Genomic DNA, 17,443 nt, shown 5'->3' with positions numbered 1-17,443 from the left:
CAAGAGTTTGAGGCTGCTATGAGCTAAGAAGCCACATCACTCTATCAAGGACAACAAAGTGAAACTCTGTCTCAAACATAAATAAATAAATAAATGAATAAAACACCATCCCTGCTTTTCTTCCGCTGCCCAGCATTTTCACTCATTTCTCTTCGTGCCATGACCCCTCATGCTCTCTCTTCTCTCACTCTCTGGAAAGTAAACTTTATACTTCTTTCTATCCAATCACTGTGTGAGAATCCTAACTGGATTATCCACCCTAACACCTCTCACCTGAGACTCCCGAGTAGCTGGGATTACAGGGGTTAGCCACCAGGCCCAGCCAACTTTATTCTTTTTAATGAAAATATTCTAGTGTTATTGTGGAAAAAAGGAATAAAACAGACCCTATGGGTGTATCCCTAAAAGCCCTCCATTCTCACTTATTTCCCTCAATTGCATTCCCTTGAAGTGACCACCATCTAGCAGTCAGCATACATCCTTCCAGACATTTCTATCCTGCCATTGCACAGACAAGCAGTGATTGCCTACAATGGTCTGGCCAGTGTGTTAGGTGCTGGGGACCAGTGGTGAATAAACACAAAGCTATGTACATACTGTGTATCTGTCTCATATACTGGCTACTTTTCCATGATTGTTCATAGAAATACATACATAAAAATTTATGATTTTTCTTAGCTGTATCATATTCTTTTACCAGCATATACACATACCAAGCTATATATAACCTGCATATGCTATTTTTAAAATAAGCCATAATTTCCCGGCTTATAAAACATAGAATAACCTGCTTCCCATGTCCTGCTTGGAGAGAACCTGGCCCTATCTGGACAGGGAGCCTCTCGGGCTATCCCCTGCAAGAAGGCAGAGAGATACCAGCTGAGCCGGCCAACCCTGTGACCTCTTCAACAATCAGACAAGTCCAGCACCCGGAGCACAGTGAGCCGGCCCCGGACTTCCAGCTGGCCAGTGGCATGGCTGAGTTCATACTCAGGTCTTTCTGACTGCAAAGCTCCCCCTGACACAGCTGCCATCATCCTCTGCTGCCCCGAAAGGCAACCGTTTTTACATATGCACACGCGCAGCTGCGGTGTCACCCTGCCTAGTGCATCTCCTCCATGCAGTAAATTCTGTGGGTTACTGATTAAACAATGGGAAGAGAGAGGGAGGAAAGAAACGGGAGGTTATGGATAATGCAGCCAGAGGAGGATCATGTGTGTGTCTTAAAATCAGCTACTTTTTCAAGTCTGACAAGGGTGACTGTGTGTGCTTGTGCATGTGTGTGCATGTATGTACCCATCAGTGCAGGAGCGTGGGCAGTGAGTCCCCCTCCATGGTCACCGGCAGCAAATTTTCAAGCAGTTAGAGGAGATAGAAAGAAGCTGTTGCTTTATGTTCCTCCCTTTATCTGTGAGTCTCCTCCTTTGGAGGTGCTAGTGAATAAGGATCTTCATGCTCAAGTTCAAAGCCCTTCCCTGAGACAGCCTCTCAGGTGAGCGCACAGAGATCGCACAGAGACAACACAGAGGCCGGGACATTCCTCTGCAGCTTCCTAGCTGGGTGGTGAAAACAGAAATGCCGCCTAATTCGTCACTGGCCCTTTCTAGTGAATGAAGGAGGTTTCTGTTTTAAGAAATAAAGTGACTTAGCCGTTGATTCACTGCCCACAGGAAGATTCTGAGCGGAGGCTTCCTAGCCTCTGTAGAAATTTGCATACAGCTTCCACTTCCTGCTTCGGAGCCTGTTCTACTACTTACCTGGGCCTGGAGAGGGAGGCTGAGAACCACCCCAGGTGGAGGGACGCGCCAGCCGACCACCCCGAGGCCCGGTCTGTCTGTCCTTGGTGGGTCTAAGGTAAGGTGCTCAGAGTTGCCACCTGCCTAGCCTTATTTCTTAACCTCTGACCTATTTTCCAAAACATTCTATGTTTCCTTTACTGAAATGTTCTGTTTTTTCTTTCCCCATTTTTCACTTGCTCGCACAGAGACCAGCTTGGGCTGAGAAAATGACAGTTACGTTTCTCCTGCAAGAGCGTGTTGGGGGTTTAGTATTTCAGGCAGGCAGGCCGAGCCCAGGTTAACTCTTTGAGGACAGGAGGCTCCATGCACTGGTACAGTCGGAGCTGCCTGGGAACCGTTCATTTGGGTATTTAGTGTCCCCACACGTTTCGATCAAGAATTCAAGCCCCACTTTGAGGAGGGAGCCAGGGATGGCAAGGATTAAGTAATTGGCTTCCAGCCCCCAAAACACGTCAGTGGCAGAGTGGGAAGGAGAACTTCCAAGTTTTCCCAATCCCTGTTTCCGTGCAGGCAAAATAAAAAAAAAAAAAAATTAACACCATATTCTTGGGCCAGGAAGTTCTGCTGAGCTCTGTGCTGGCTGTGAGCTGCCTCCCCCCACCCCCCCCACCCCCACAGTCCTCATCCCTCCCAAGCAACCCTGACATTTGCTGGCGTTGGACAGTGTCTTCGGGGAAAACAAGAGGAGAAATGCTAGTATTTGATTTTAGAAGCTCATCAAGCTTCTTGTGACTTTCAATTTCAAAATGGTCTCTTAGCTACAATAGGGAGTTTTTTTTTTTAAAGAACAGAAGAAAAAGAGGCTAATAAATAATTTTTTTAAAGGACAAGAAACTTGGTTTCAAGTTGCTCCACTTTTTGTGGTTTTGTGACTTAGGCAATTCACTTTGGCTCCTCAGGCCTGGATTTCTTCATCAGTAAAGTGCATGTGTTGGGGAGCAGGAGGAGACTAACATGATTACGTCTAAATTACCTTCTAGCAAAATACGGCCAGGGTAGTCCCAGAGGGTAGCCGTAATGGGTGGTCTTGGAAGACTTGTTTTGTTGACTGATTATTCACATAGAATAATTTTACCTCCCACTGCCAGTTGGTTAGCCCGTCAAGGAAGAGGACTTTGTTTCTTAATAGTTCTCTATCCTCTAGAACCCAGCAAACTACCAAAACCTCATAGGTGCTCAGGCTCCTCTCGCATAAGCTGCTTTGATTTCTGTTTCACTCATCTGCTCTCAAGGCAAAAGATGAAGCCCCACTCAGAGCAAGAGGCAGAAAAACCTGGGAAAAGCCTGGGAGCACATGGCGCTGCGGGAGGGTTGCCCGGAATCCTAGTGTTATGATTGGCTGCAACCAAATAGTAGAAAACCGGGAATTTCTTGAGTTAGTTCATGTCCCATTTGGGTTACCCAGGAAGAATCATCCTGTGCATTGCCCACAGTATCAAGGCAGGCCAAAGAATTGGCAGACAAGCCAGGCTCCTGAAGCCAAGAGTTACTGACTTAGCTGGAGCTGGAAACTCCTCCACCAGTCACTGTGTGGGGGGCCTTTGATGGGAGGAGAAAGGAAACTGTGAAACACATCCTAGTACCATCTAAGGGTGATGACTACGATTAGCACACACATTATTAGATGGCGGATACACAGAATCCTTAACCTTTTCCAAACCACTACTTTTTGGTTTTGTTATTGTTTGGGAGGGGGCATTTACAATCAATACAGTTCAGACAGGCTCTGGCTGGCTGATACAGGCTGATTGGCACTGCTGAACTGTGAGATATTAAGGTCCTGGTGTAGTGCTTTGTCATGTTTTTAGGTGTTTCTATTTCCTTGAGATGAGAGGACAGGAGTTTCAAGATGTTTCACCTGCAATGAGTTCCTGATTGTATTTTCAAATAACAATGCACCCTTTTCTGAAATCAAGCTAATTGTTGTCCAGATGCCATTGTAGCTTTGATCCTTAAAGGCCACACTATAGTCATTCTTAGTCTGGAGCTGCAGGTACACGCATAGAGCATCAAGAGATGGATAACGTGGTTATCTGCTCTGTTCACTGCATGGGGTGGACTAAGTAGGAATGAAGTCAGAGCAATGCAGCAAGATTTCGGAGAGAAAGGCTCTGAACTCAGGGATACTCATTTTTGGAGGATATAAAGACAGAAAATGAGCCTGCTTCTCCCAGGATTAAGGAGTTAGCAACTTTCAAATGTTCTGAAAATAAATAGAAGAGGAAAAGACAGTCGTTATTTGCAGGCATCCTGTAACAGGCATTCAGAAAGATAGATTATGGTGGGGTGGTTTGTCTAAATTAAATCTATGTTTTACACATCACAAAATGGAAATCTCAGAAATATCCTGAATTCAAATCATTTTTCTGCTGCAGGCAATTTTAGATTAGCCTTTAAAAACATGTGTGACTTGCAGGCCACTGCTGCAGGAAAAGAAGGGAGTACAGATGAGGCACATTCAACTCAAATCCTTTCAGATCCGTGAAATGACCCCTAACGTTTGATCTCATTTCCTTATCAAAACAATCCTGTGGTCCTTCTGTGAGATAGCATCTGAGGATCGGAATCATGACGGTGTCCCCCCAGCCTCTCCTGCTTCTTCCCAATGCATTGTAACACCAAGATACCTTCAGTTCTTGAAACCCAGTTCTTGAAACCTTTCTCCCATCCACTTCCTTTGCCTCTTGTATCCAGCAGGGCTCCCAGGAGCCCACGTGTGCTGGCAGCTGACCGCTCAGCTGGCTGTGGCCATGTGTGCACTTGGATGTGTGCAGTGACCTTCCCAGATACCAGAGCTGAGGAAGGGCGGGCTTCCATCCACACTGTGGTCCTGTGAGCTGTGCCAGTTTGGCTTGGTTCCCTGGGAAGGCAGCTGAAATCAAGCTATTTTGGAGCCTCCAGCCCATGTGCTGCCCCCAAATTCCACTCCGCAGACCCAGGCTGCCTGGGGTCTTGGCAGCTCTCTCAGCAATGGGGGGTACTCAGCTCCTATCTGCCTCACTGTTTCCCTGTGCTCAGGGCTCTGCTGTTTTTTCTTTTTCCTTCTCCCAGGGTCATCCCCAGGGTCTCCCTGTCATCTCTGACTTCCTTCCTATTCTAAGTTGTCTGCCCAAACTCTTCCTGGCCACCCGGCTTACCCGTAAGACTCTTACCTTTTACCTGTATTCTTTATCTTCCTTCCAACTGCCCCTTCTTCTACCCAGCGATACCTACAAATTACAATTTAAATAAGTCTCTCTCTCCTCCCTAATAAAGGGCAGATAAAAGGAACTTCCTTCAAGGTTGTCCCACTTAATGTTTCTCCTATTCTGTCTTCCTTTTCATCCTTTCCTCTTCCTGTCCCCCTTTTTCCTTTCTACCCTCTTCCTCTCCTTCACTCTGTGACCTGGATTGAATTAGGGATGACAGATGTGTGCTGAGAGAAACCATCTTATCTGAAAAACAAAACAAAAACCAAAACGATGACGACAAAAACAATCAACAAAAATCATGGCCTGGTTTGAGGTTGTTCTCTTAAATGTTTATTACAATTTCCAACGTGGTGGAGTCAGTGTGTCCCATTAGTCCATGTCCTCCTCGGTTTAGTCACTTGGAGGAATTCCACGCTGCGCTGCCTTCAGCCTGATGTGACTCTTACCATGCAGGGTTATGGCCCAGAGCCAGGCAACGTTCCCCTGTCTCCAGGGCTCACCACTGTTTCAAATCCTCTGGCAAACTTAGTGGAAGAACTTCTCTGGGAAATTCTGCGAGTATACTTGGAAGTGTTTGTTCCCTGGACTTTGAACCTGGGCCAAACAGTTTACTCAAAACCAACCTTTCCCTAAGCAAACCGATGGTATGAAAGTTAGCATGCGTGTGGGCAGTAAACAAAGAACATTAATGAGTTCAAAGATTTTTCAAATCCAGGACTTTTAGACACTTATAAAAAAATTACTCTTGGGGGAATGAAGTAAAACCTTGAGAATCTGTAAGTGAAAGTATGTGATCTAAATCGGATCTGAGGATTTTCCCAACTGTAAAATATATGCGTGCGTGTGTGTGTGTGTGTGTGTGTGTGTGTATAAAATGCCCCCTTCATCTATTCATGCTGTGTGTCCGGGACTCTTCAACCCTGTTTGTGACCGCAAAGAAACCTTTAAAAAAAAATCCAAGCAGTTCCTGAACACCAGGCCCTGATTATTTGAGAGCTGCTAATGTGGCTTATTAATTACTCAGGCTGCTCACTCCTGCCCTTCCTCTGGCCCCTGCGATGCTATTTGTCTTCTTCCAGGGACATACACCTTCATTAAGTCCCATCCGTCCTTGCCTCAGAGTCACCCCCTGGAAGATAGCCCTTCTCTAGATGCATCACCATTTATCATCACCCTTTGTTTGTGCTCTGTCAACCAGTTTTCAATTTAGTATGAATTCAGTTTATGATTAAAATTTAATGAGATCCAATCAAGTGCTTTTCTCAAATCAAGATGCCTCTGCAGTCTCCTCCATATCCTCTATTGTAACGGCATGAGGAAAGCCACCATGGGTTTCCAACCTGGCAATCTTTTATAGAATACAGGTGGCGTGTTTCCTTGCCTCCTTAGCCTCAAGGTGAATGGCTTAAAAACATATTTATTCTGGAAGTTTTAAGGGTCATGTAACTTTCCCATCCCCTTTTCCTTCCCAAACAGCTATACCTGCCAGAGCTCCGAACCCAGATACAAGCAGTTAAGTACACAGGCTCCGGGACTGACCTGCTTAGGTTTGAATCCCAGCTCTGCCACTTACTGGCCATGTGACAATGTAACTTAACTCTCCAGCTGTAAAATGAGGCTGACTGACAAGGGTGCCTGTCAAGTAGGGTGGCTATGAAGATTAAGTAAGTTAATACATACACAGCTCTTAGAACAGCGTTTCCCACATAGTAACCATTCAATAAATATTAACAGGGATTCTAATAAGGAGGTTTTTAAAGTATATCCATTTCAGTAGGTTTGTTTTGTGATTTGTCAATGTAATCTACATCAGCAGTGAACTACAACCGTCAGGTCAAAGGTAGCTCATGACCTGTTTCTGCACTGACCTATTGCTAAGAATTTGTATATATTTATTTATTTATTTTTAATTTTTTTTTTTTTTTTTGAGACAGAGCCTCAAGCTGTTCCCCTGGGTAGAGTGCCGTGGCATTACAGCTCACAGCAACTTCCAACTCCTGGGCTCAAATGAGTCTCCTGCCTCCGCCTCCCAAGTAGCTAGGACCACAGGCACCCGCCACAATGCCCGGCTATTTTTTTTTGGTTGCAGCCGTCATTGTTTGGCGGGTCCGGGCTGGATTTGAACCCGCCACCTTAGGTGTACGTGGCTGGCGCCTTAGCCGGTTGAGCTACAGGCGCCAAGCCTATTTATTTATTTTTGAGACAGAGTCTCACTTTGTTGCCTTTGGTAGAGTGCCCTGGTGTCATAGCTTACAGTAACCTCAAACTCTTGGGCTCAAGTAATTCTCTTGCCTCAGCCTCCTGAGTAGCTAGGACTACAGGCGCCTACCACAACACCAGTCTCCTGAGTAGCTAGGACTACAGGTACCTACTATAACACCTGGCTATTTTTAGAGATGAGGTCTCGCTCTGGCTCAGGCTAGTCTCCACCCATGAGCTCAGGCAAGTCTCCACCCATGAGCTCAGGTAATCCACCCTCCTTGTCCTCCCAGAGTACTAGGATTATGGAGTGAACCACTGTGTCCAGCCCCAGTTTTTATATTTTTAAAGGGTTATTACCAAAAAAAAAAAACCAGAATATGAGACAGAGACAGCACGTGGTCCTTAAAGCATAAACTATTTACTCTCTGGCCCTTTGCAGAAGTGTGCCAACTCCAGTCTATAGAGTTTAATGGAAAGAGCTAGGAAATCTGTAGGCTAAACTGAGCTGCACCAATCCTCATTGATTTCACCTGTGTTAAGTAGTGGTGGAAAAGCTACTTAATGCATCTAACCCTCTGCAAAATGGGAATGGCAAAGTGGTAGCATTTGCCCTGCCTGTGGCTCAGGCTTGAGATGATGTGGGTTCTGCCAGAAGTGACTCATAAAGATATGGTGTCTATGCATTAGCTTCATAGAACAGTGTTAGCACTTCCGTATCAAAACCAAGAGAACGTAGTCTAGAAAAAGAACTCCAAAGGCCAATCACTTGTGGCAGTGAAAATAAAAACAGAATAGCCCACCATTGCTTTCAGAGAGCTTGATATGGGCAAAGCGTTACATTCAGCACTTTATTTACATCATCTTTTTATCCTCACTTGCCTATCCTCTCTTCCAGATGAGAAAAATGAGGCCCAGAGAAGCTAAGTAATTTTTTCAAGGTCACACATATAATTATGCAGCTGGCAGAGAGAGGATTTAAACCTAGGGAGTCCAAATCCAGAACCTCTGCATTTAAGCCCTGTATATTTCCCCACATCCTAGAAATATGTATTGATTTAGGGTAAGCCCATCCGGAAGGCAGAAGCCACTGTGAACTGTGAAGGTGGGCATCAGATCTGTTAATGTGCTCCTGAGACACGCCTGCTTCCCACACGGCCTGGGGGTGAGGTGTCTAACGGACCTGTGACAAGGGAGGCAGGCATGATGAGAAGAAAGATTTTGATAAACTGTAAGATCAGAAAGATAGTGCTGTGAAGGCCAGTAGTTTCTCTTGTGAGAAACTCATCCGGCAGGATGTGCTAGAGGAGGAACATGTTGCTGGGAACACACATGAGCAGAGTTGGAAGCTGCCCAAGGGAGCAGACTGAGGGCTGAGCACAGGAAAACAAGCAAGAGGGGCTGAAGTATGGGAAATTCTGTGAATGAGACGCCAGGGGAGCATTGTCACAGAAGAGTGTATCTGCAAAACCAGGCTGCTGGGGCAGAGGGGAGGAGCCCAGAGGACGGTCTCAGGCAGGAGTCAAAAAGAGAGCAAAGCCAGAGACTTGGAAAGACAGAAACTGACAGAGCGAGCTGAAGAAAGGTGCTGGTCAGACTGCAGAGCTAGAACGCGGCTCACAGTCCAAAGGGCAGCATGATTGCAGAGAACAGCTACTGAAGCTGGGGTCAGTGAGCACCAGACTCACCTTCCCTGTTCTGTCTAGTTCTCTGTCCCTGGGACTGGCCTCTGTCCTCAGCTCGTGCCCACCCATACTTACCTGGACAAGTGTTCTCACCCCCTGCTGAAGGGTTTTTGTATTTTAAGAGACATGTTCATTTTCTCCCCGGTGGTCTCCTGAGCTCCTCATTTGCATGGGTTCTTAATCATTGTGAATATCAGAATCACTAGTGGAGATTTTCCTTTTCATTTTTTATCTTTTAAGGAAATATAATGTACTTGGTACAAAACATAAAAGGTATAAAATGTTATGAAAAGCAAATCTCTCACCTACCCCATTCTGAGTCATCCAGTTGCCTTCTGAGGCAACGACTCTTAATTTCTCATGAGATGACAGATGCATATACAATCTTAAGTTGGACACTGTTCCTGCTCTCTATGTTTTTTTAACTTTAAAATAAATCTTACAGCCTGGGCATGATGGCTTACACCTGTAATCTTAGCATTTGGGAGGCCAAAGCAGCAGGATTGTTTGAGGCCAGGATTTTGAGATTAGCTAAGCACTACCGCAAGACCCCCATCTCTACAAAAAATACAAAAATTAGTTGGGCGTGGTGGTACATGCCTGTGTACACTCCTGTAGTTCCAGCCACTCAGGGGGCTGAGGCAGGAGGATCACTTGAGTCCAAGAGTTTGAGGCTACAGTGAGTTATGATGACACCGCTGCACTTTAGCCCAGGCAACAGAGTGAGAATTTATCCCCCCAAATAAATAAATTAATCAACAAATTTTAGGGACAGTAAAATTTCAGTTCACATAGCACTTCCTCCTTCTTTTGAAAGGCTGTGCGTACTCATTGTACAAATAATACTATAGTTTAAGAAATGAGAACCTGGCTCGGCGCCTGTGGCTCAACCGGCTAGGGCGCCAGCCACGTACACCTAGGGTGGCGGGTTCGAATCCCCAGCCCGGGCCCGCCAGACAACAATGATGGCTGCAACCAAAGAATGGCCGGGCGTTGTGGCGGGCGCCTGTGGTCCCAGCTGCTTGGGAGGCGGAGGCGGGAGACTCGCTTGAGCCCAGGAGTTGGAGGTTGCTGTGAGCTGTGATGCCACGGCACTCTGCCCAGGGTGACAGCTTGAGGCTCTGTCTCAAAAAAAAAAAAAAAAAAAAAAAAAAAAAGAAATGAGAACCTTAGCTGGGTATGATGCTGGAAACACTAGCACTTTAGGAGGCTGAGGCAGGAGGATCACTTGAGGCCAGGAGCTCTAGACGAGGATGAGCACCATATCAAGAACTTCCCTCCAGTCATGATGGTGCACACCTGTAGTCCCAGCTACTTGGGGTCTGAGGGAAGGGGGTTGCTTAAGACTGGGAATTTGAGGTTGTTGAGAGCTATGATGATGCCACAGCACCAAACAACAGGTAGAGACTATCTGAAAACAAAAACAACAAAAAAATACCCAGCAGAACCTTTCTTGACGTGTGACCTGTCTCTGGCCTTTGCTATGATAAACATTCCTGCATTGCGTGTCTTCACATACAGCATGCACATATCTGTGTAGAGGAAGTGCTTGAAAGTGAAATTACTAGGTCAACGGGCATAAGCTTTTACAATTCTGATAGTTATTGCCAAATTGTGCAGATTACATTCCCCTTAGCCACATAGGAGAGAATCTATTTACCTGTGGAACTTAGACAATAACTCACTTCAGAGTTTCTAGGTGAAGGGGCTGGGCCTCCGTATCAGGAACCTCAGATGGGGATTCTGAGTCTGAATCTCTCCTGAGTTTCTTTCCCCTCCAGCTTCTCCCTTTCCCAAGGGATTTGCCACAGTGCTGATGAGCCTGAGACCATCCAGTCCACGGCCTGTACTAGGGCTCCCTGGGTCCCTGCAGGATTCTATCCTCCTTTCAAGTCATGATTAGAAAGCTGGTGTTGTCAGATGCTGGAGCACAGGCCACACCAGGGTTACACACACAGAGACAGCATGTGGAGAAGGCCTGGAAGAAAACAGGGGACAATGGAAAATGGTTAGCAGTGGTGAGATACTAATTTTTAAAAAATGCATCATATTTTTACATTTTGACATTAAAGACAAAACAGATAAAACTGCCATCTCTAACATAACCCATTAATCTGCCTATGGCTCCCTGATGTGACCTTGTGTATAACTGTTCTCTGTGACTGGCTCAGCAGGTTGGCAGGGTTGGCCAGGGCCTGCCAGTTCTGGCAGGGGTCTGGGGTTGGGAGGGCCATGTAGCAGTGGCAGGCATGCCCCACCTTCTTTTATTCTGGTCGGAGCTCTGCAGATGCATAGACCCTCACCTCCTCCCTGTGAGGTGCTGAAGAGCAAGATGTTCCATTGCAAAGTCTGCTGGAACCAGGAGAGATTTAGTCTACAAGTGAGGGCTGTGGTCAACCCTGTCTGTGGGTGGGACCTCTTAGTCATGGCTCAGATCTACCTTGGGGGCTTGAAACATAAGGGGCATTCAATAAATATTTGTGAGAGGAAAAAAGAAAAGAAGGAAGGTTCACCCATGTGTGTTATTTTAAGAGCCTCGAGGACTAGGCCCACCAGACACTCCTTCCTTCCCCACGGATAACTTGATGTTCTCCTTCAAGAGAACATCACTTTTTCATTCAACGTATCTTTTTGGTTTGTTTGTTTTGTTTTTTTCTTGAGACCAAACCTCACTCTGTCACCCTGGGTAGAATGCCCTGGCATCGTAGTTCACGGCAACCTCAAACTCTTGGGCTTGTGCAGTCCTCTTGCCTCAGCCTCTTGAGTAGCTGGGACTACAGGTGCCTGCCACAATGCCCACTTGTTTTTCTATTTTTAGTGTAGATGGGGTCAGGCTGATCTTGAACTCCCGAGCTCAGGGGATTCACCTACCTTGGCCTCCCAAAACACTAGGATTATAGGTGTGAGCCACCGTGCCTGGCCCTCAATCAACAAATCTTTACTGAGCACCTACTATGTGCAGGGACATTTCTAGGTATTAGGAATATAGCTATGAATAGAACAGTCTAAAATCATGTCCTTGTGATGGTTACATGCTGGAGGGAGGGAAGAGGCGAGAGACAAACAAGGAATTTATTAGGTGTTTGCATTTATAAGACACACTTAGTGCATGCATATATACTTGGTATATATTATAAATACTGTACAAGAGTTTTCCATGAAGAGGGAACCACACACGCAGAGGCTTTAGAGCCTTTTCTGTATTTTAGTTTTTCTCCCTTGAGCTAGATCATAAGCCACTTGAAGGTAGAAATAATGTTTTGTTTGTCTTCAGAAATAATTTGATGATCTTCCACTGTATACCATGTTGAACCGCTTAGATTTTGTATTACTTTTAGACACGTAAAAGGTTTTAAAAAATCATCTGATCTTATACCTCAGAAGCGGGACACATAGCATATAGGTGGACACATAGTAGGGCTCAGTGATTATTTGTGGTTGAGTATTTGATCGTGACATGTTTGAAATATCAGGGTCCATTTTGTTTTTTAAAGATTACTAATCTCATCGTTTTACTAATAGGTTGTTCGTTGCCAGGCCAGGTTTATTTACTATCACCTGAAGGGCCATATGTTCTTTTTCAGACCAGTTTTAACTGTAGAAATCCCACCATAGAATGGACCTCAGATTTCCAGTTATACGAGATGACCACACTCACCACCTGTTTCTTTGTTAGCCTCCCCCAAGCCCCTGAAGGCCCCTCAGCTAAAAGAGCAGGATTTGCAACTTTTTTTTTTTTTTTTTTTTTTGGTTAGGAAGCACTTGGAAGGTATTCATTTCACATATGAAAACCCAGGGATAATATTAAAGTATAAACAGTTGTACCTGCAGTGCAAGCAGTGAAAATGACTCCACGACAAGAAATAGAGTTCGGTCCTCTTGTTACTTGGCTCACTTTGTGCGACTTTTTGCCCCCCATTCAGCTGTGGGCCCGCAGATGCACGCAGGAGATTACACTCAGCCAGCCCTTGAGAACACGCTTTTGTTTCCTGGCCAGCTGAAGAGCACGTTGTAGGGCATATTCAATTTTGTCGCTGTAAAAAAACATCGTAAGAAAGAAAGGAGAAGAATGGTGCACATTTTTAAATAATACAAGGTCAAAATGTTTATTTATTTTTGGGGGGGGTTAGTTCTTGTTCATTTTCATGATTTCTAGGTGATGAGCTTTCGCTTCTGCAGAGCTAAGGAGCAAGGCTTGAGCACAGGCTAGAGAGGAGACAGACAGGGGAAGGGCAAGTCCAAGAAGGGGGGAGAGCCAGCCAGTCATTGGAAAGTGAAGGAGTTTCCTGCCGTACCTCGCAACAGTGAAAGGGTTGTTGTGCAGCAGGTGGGTAAGCCTGAAAGCAAGTAGGGTGAGAGAAATGTCCAAGTGTTCATTTGGCTGGAAGCAGAGAGGTCACTTTTCATAGGCAGTTAAAATACATTTGGTAGCAAACAGCTGTCCCCACCTCTGCTGAGGGTTGGGGAGCATTTCGAAACGCGTACCGTTGTGTTCTGTTGTACTGGGCACAGAGAAAGTGAAGTCATGTCCTTCAAAACTTGTCTTAGAACAAGCATTTGGGTTCTCTATGACTTTGAGCACACACAGTAAGCCCTCTCAGTCAACGTTTGTGGTTGAAATGCACATGAATCCACACACAATCCCTCTTCCCCCTGGTATTTGAAGTATGCTGTGTGCAGGCCTCGCACAGAATGACCCTCTGGGATCTTGTTTCCTTTTTCACTTGCTGGCTTGCTCTTTTACTACACCTGCCATGCAGCCTCTGTCCCCAGACTGCCTCCCTCCTGCCCTTTGAGCCAACACTTCATCTCAACCAACTTAAGGATAAGGGGAAGCTAGTTTTCTCTCACATTCTGCTAGGTTGGTTCAAAGTTCTATTTTTGTAGATAAAAGCAACATTGCCTGGACTGTGGGTTAAATGCAAGTTTAGTGAGCCTTACTAGTTCAACTGCCACATCACAAACCGATGGTTGTTATCACCTTCATTGCAGGCATAGTGCCCAGAGGGAATTAATTCCTCCACATGATCTAAGTGGAAAATGTCATTATGACTGTTTTTCAATGTGTTTTATACTTGGGCTTCCTTTTGTTTTTTAAAATACTTTTGTCTGGCTTGGTGCTTGTAGCACAGTGGTTATGGCGCCAGCCACATACACCCAGGTTGGCAGGTTCGGACCTATCCCAGGTCAGCTAAACAATGACAGCTGCAACAAAAAAGTAGCCAGGCATTGTGGCAGGTGCCTATAGTTCCAGCTATTTGGGAGGTTGAGGCAAGAGAATCGCTTAAGCCCAACAATTGGAGGTTGCTGTGAGCTATAATGCCACGGCACTTGACCGAGGGCAACCTAAAGAGACTCTGTCTCAAAAAACAAACAAACAACTTTTGTGTGTTTTAATTAGGCAGTACAGGTGGTCCCCAAGTTATAAACACCTAACTGACCTTCAACTTGCACTTATGAACAGAGGCTATTACAGGTCACTGGTAAATGTACCTGTTTCATTCAACTTCCAGACAAATTCAACTTAAGAACAAACCTATAGAACCTATCTTGTTGGTAACCTAGGGACTGCCTGTAGTCAAATGGAGCAAAATTTTAAAGGGTCAAAAGATGAAAACTCTCCTCCCCCCTCCTCTCCCTCTGCTTAATTCCGTCCTCTAAGGTAACCGGCGTACCAATGTCTGTGTGTCCTCCACACGTTTTGTACAGACAGATACACACTGACATACACATCCATTTCCTTCTCTTTTTCTTTTCCCACAAAACAGAAGCAGAGCATACACATTGCTCTGCACCTTGCTTTTTTTTTTATCACTTGATACATCTTGGAGATCATCCCGTATCAGTTACTGAGATTTATTTCATCATGTATTCCAAACACACAGGAGCAGCCCACGTTATGCTAATTTCTCTTTCCTCGGTACTTGGCAGTTGATTTTCATCTGTGTTTTCCTCTTGCTGGGGAATGATTTCTACCACAGGATGGGCCAGCCACATTCTTTGAATTGCCTTCCAGATAAAATATCTTAATAAGCATTAGTGCTTTTGCCTGGAAGATAAGTAAACAATTCTATGTGATTGGGGCTCTGCAAGCACAGTGGTGTCAAACTATTGTTAATTTAAGCCACATCCTGAATAAGGTCCCTTAAGGTTATAGAGTGAGGACTCCAGGAATTGATCTGTCTTCTGAGGCTGTGGCATGTTTTCTCTTGTTCCAGAAACTAGAATGAATCGAAGCATTCCTGTGGAGGTTGATGAATCAGAACCGTACCCAAGTCAGTTGCTGAAACCAATCCCAGAATATTCCCTGGAAGACGACTCAGAACCACCTGCTCCAAATATAAGAAACATGGCACCCAACAGCTTGTCTGTACCCCAAACCTCTCACTATTCCCCTGGAGACCTTTCTCAAGCTGCTCCGCCCCTGAAGCTTGCAAATTGCCGGCAGCCTGTGTCCCAGCAGGTCACCTGTCTGCGCACTAAAGTTCTGGAGGAGAGTGAAGACAGCTTCTGCAGAAGACACCCAGACCCAAGCACAGATTTTCCCTCGGGCTCCTCTACAACCAGCGAGCCTGAGTCTGAGTCTATGGTTGGAGCTGTCCCCCGAGACCATCAGTTTTCATTTATGGAAAAGCGTAATCAATGGTTGGGATCTCAGCTTTCAGCAGCTTCTCCTGACACTGGCCATGACTCAAACAAATCAGACCAAAGTTTACCTAATGCCTCAGCAGACTCTTTGGGAAGCAGCCAAGAGATGGTGCAACGGCCCCAACCCTACAGAAACCGAGCAGCCCTGGATGTGCCTACAATAGACACAGGGTATGATTCCCAACCTCAGGACGTCCTGGGCATCAGGCAGCTGGAAAGGCCACTGACCCTCACCTCCTTGTGCTACTCCCAAGACCCCCCTAGACCTCTCAGGTCCAGGGAGTTCCATCAGTTTGAACCTCAGAGGTATCCAGTGTGTGCACAGATGCTGCCTCCCAATCTTCCCCCACATGCTCCGAGGAACTATCATTGTTATTGTCCTGGAAGTCCTGACCCCCAGGTGCCATGTAAGTGACCTTCACCTCCACTGGACATTCTGGGCTGGGTGGCCAAGAAAACAGTTTGATTCCCATCACTAGATCAGCAGACAGGTCAGAACATGGGGTAGGGCCATTCTGCTTCTCACAGGGCTTTCCATTTGCAAGGGGCCTTTAGAGAATGCTTTTTTAAGCATAAAGTTTGTCTCACTTGGAACTTCCCTCTCTAGAAAACTTTAATGACAAAACAGATTCTCCTACCTGGGTTAGTTTAACTGAAACTTGCCTAGAGGCAAGGAGATGACCCAAACGATTTCTAGAAAACGTATCAGGGTCTTCTGTCTCTTCAAGTTTCTTTCCCATCTAGGGCTTGGCAGAGAAAGGGCTGCTAGTAAAAGACAACCACCCCCACCCCCCAAATCCCAGAAAGTGCCCAGAGTGTCATTGAGACTCTCTGATTCATGCCATCACATGAAGACTAACTGCTCCTGTGATTCTGTTGCTTAAACCTCTTTGGAGACATAAGTCACCCACATCTACCCTCATTCCAGCCACACCCAAGGACTGGCAGGCGCTGACTTGTCCCGCTGTGTCACATCTCTATTCATCCGCCCAGGCTTTTCTCCTATCCGGGATGGTCTTCCCCTTCTTGTGCATTTGACCCAGTTTCTATACAATTTTTAATAATGTTATTGAGATCTAATTTTCATACTGTACAGTTTACCTTTGACCCATTTTAAGTGTATAAATTGATCAGTTTTATGACATTTACAGAGTTATACAATTAACATCACATATATCTTTTAAGACTTAGCTCAGCTGTCTCTTCTGGAAACCTCTTCAGGTCACTCTCTTTTAGACCCTCTGTCTCCCTTGTGCTCTGGCTCTGCTGGGACACCTGACACCAGTATGACATCTAATACACTTGTCTTCTCCCCCTCCAGACTGCAAGCTTTTGCACAGGTGGACTTTCAACCCATAATTCCCCAGCATTTAGCACAACACCTGGCATATACTAGACTTTCAATAAACTACTTCTGAGTGAATGAATAATGTGTATCAGTTCAGTAAGCCTCTCTGAAAGTGATAAAGTCTTAGCTTGAGATAAAAGGTCCATCACCATTCTTGATGTTAAATCTCTGCTGAGGCCACTGGAAAATAATAATAAAGCTTTACAGATGGAACACAGGGCTAGGAAATGTGATTTTTTTATAGCAAATAAAAACTGAGCAAAACTAGTCTCAAGTGGTATAAGAAGAGTCTGACCAAAGGCCTGGTGCTGGGCGGCACCTATGGCTCAAGGAGTAGGGCACCAGCCCCATATACCGGGGCTTGTGGGTTCAAGCCCAGTCCCGGTGAAAACTGCAAAAAAAAAAAAAAAGAAAGAAAGAAAAGAAACTCACCAAAGACCTGGTGCCCAGCTTTAAAATAAATTATAGAAATAATCACAAATGCTGTAATCAACCATCAGTTATATATTGGTACTGTACACTTAATATAAAGCTTCCTGAAGTGAATGAAGCAATAGAGTAATTCATAAATTT

At 45.4% G+C, this 17,443-nt stretch overlaps 1 protein-coding gene across 2 annotated transcripts in view; it reads left to right on the top strand.

Annotated features, from left to right (window-relative positions):
• Positions 1 to 1,565: 1,565 nt before the first annotated feature.
• Positions 1,566 to 17,443, top strand: part of TRAF3IP2 (TRAF3 interacting protein 2) — a 46,659-nt gene continuing 30,781 nt past the window's right edge. The window contains exons 1-3 of one of the 2 annotated variants that reach the window (XM_023513233.1): positions 1,791 to 1,854; positions 6,263 to 6,386; positions 15,093 to 15,929. In XM_023513233.1, the coding sequence (XP_023369001.1) occupies positions 15,101 to 15,929 (829 nt within the window). In that variant the 5' untranslated portion in view covers positions 1,791 to 1,854; positions 6,263 to 6,386; positions 15,093 to 15,100. Of the gene's footprint in view, positions 1,855 to 6,262; positions 6,387 to 15,092; positions 15,930 to 17,443 lie in introns of both variants that reach the window. The other variant, XM_003781595.2, reaches the window with a different exon arrangement.

This window comes from Otolemur garnettii, unplaced genomic scaffold (genome assembly GCF_000181295.1).
Source record: "Otolemur garnettii isolate 467f Iridium unplaced genomic scaffold, OtoGar3 scaffold00002, whole genome shotgun sequence".
In the NCBI taxonomy this organism is placed as follows: Eukaryota; Metazoa; Chordata; class Mammalia; order Primates; family Galagidae; genus Otolemur; species Otolemur garnettii.
This window is presented reverse-complemented; position numbering and strand designations above follow the sequence as displayed.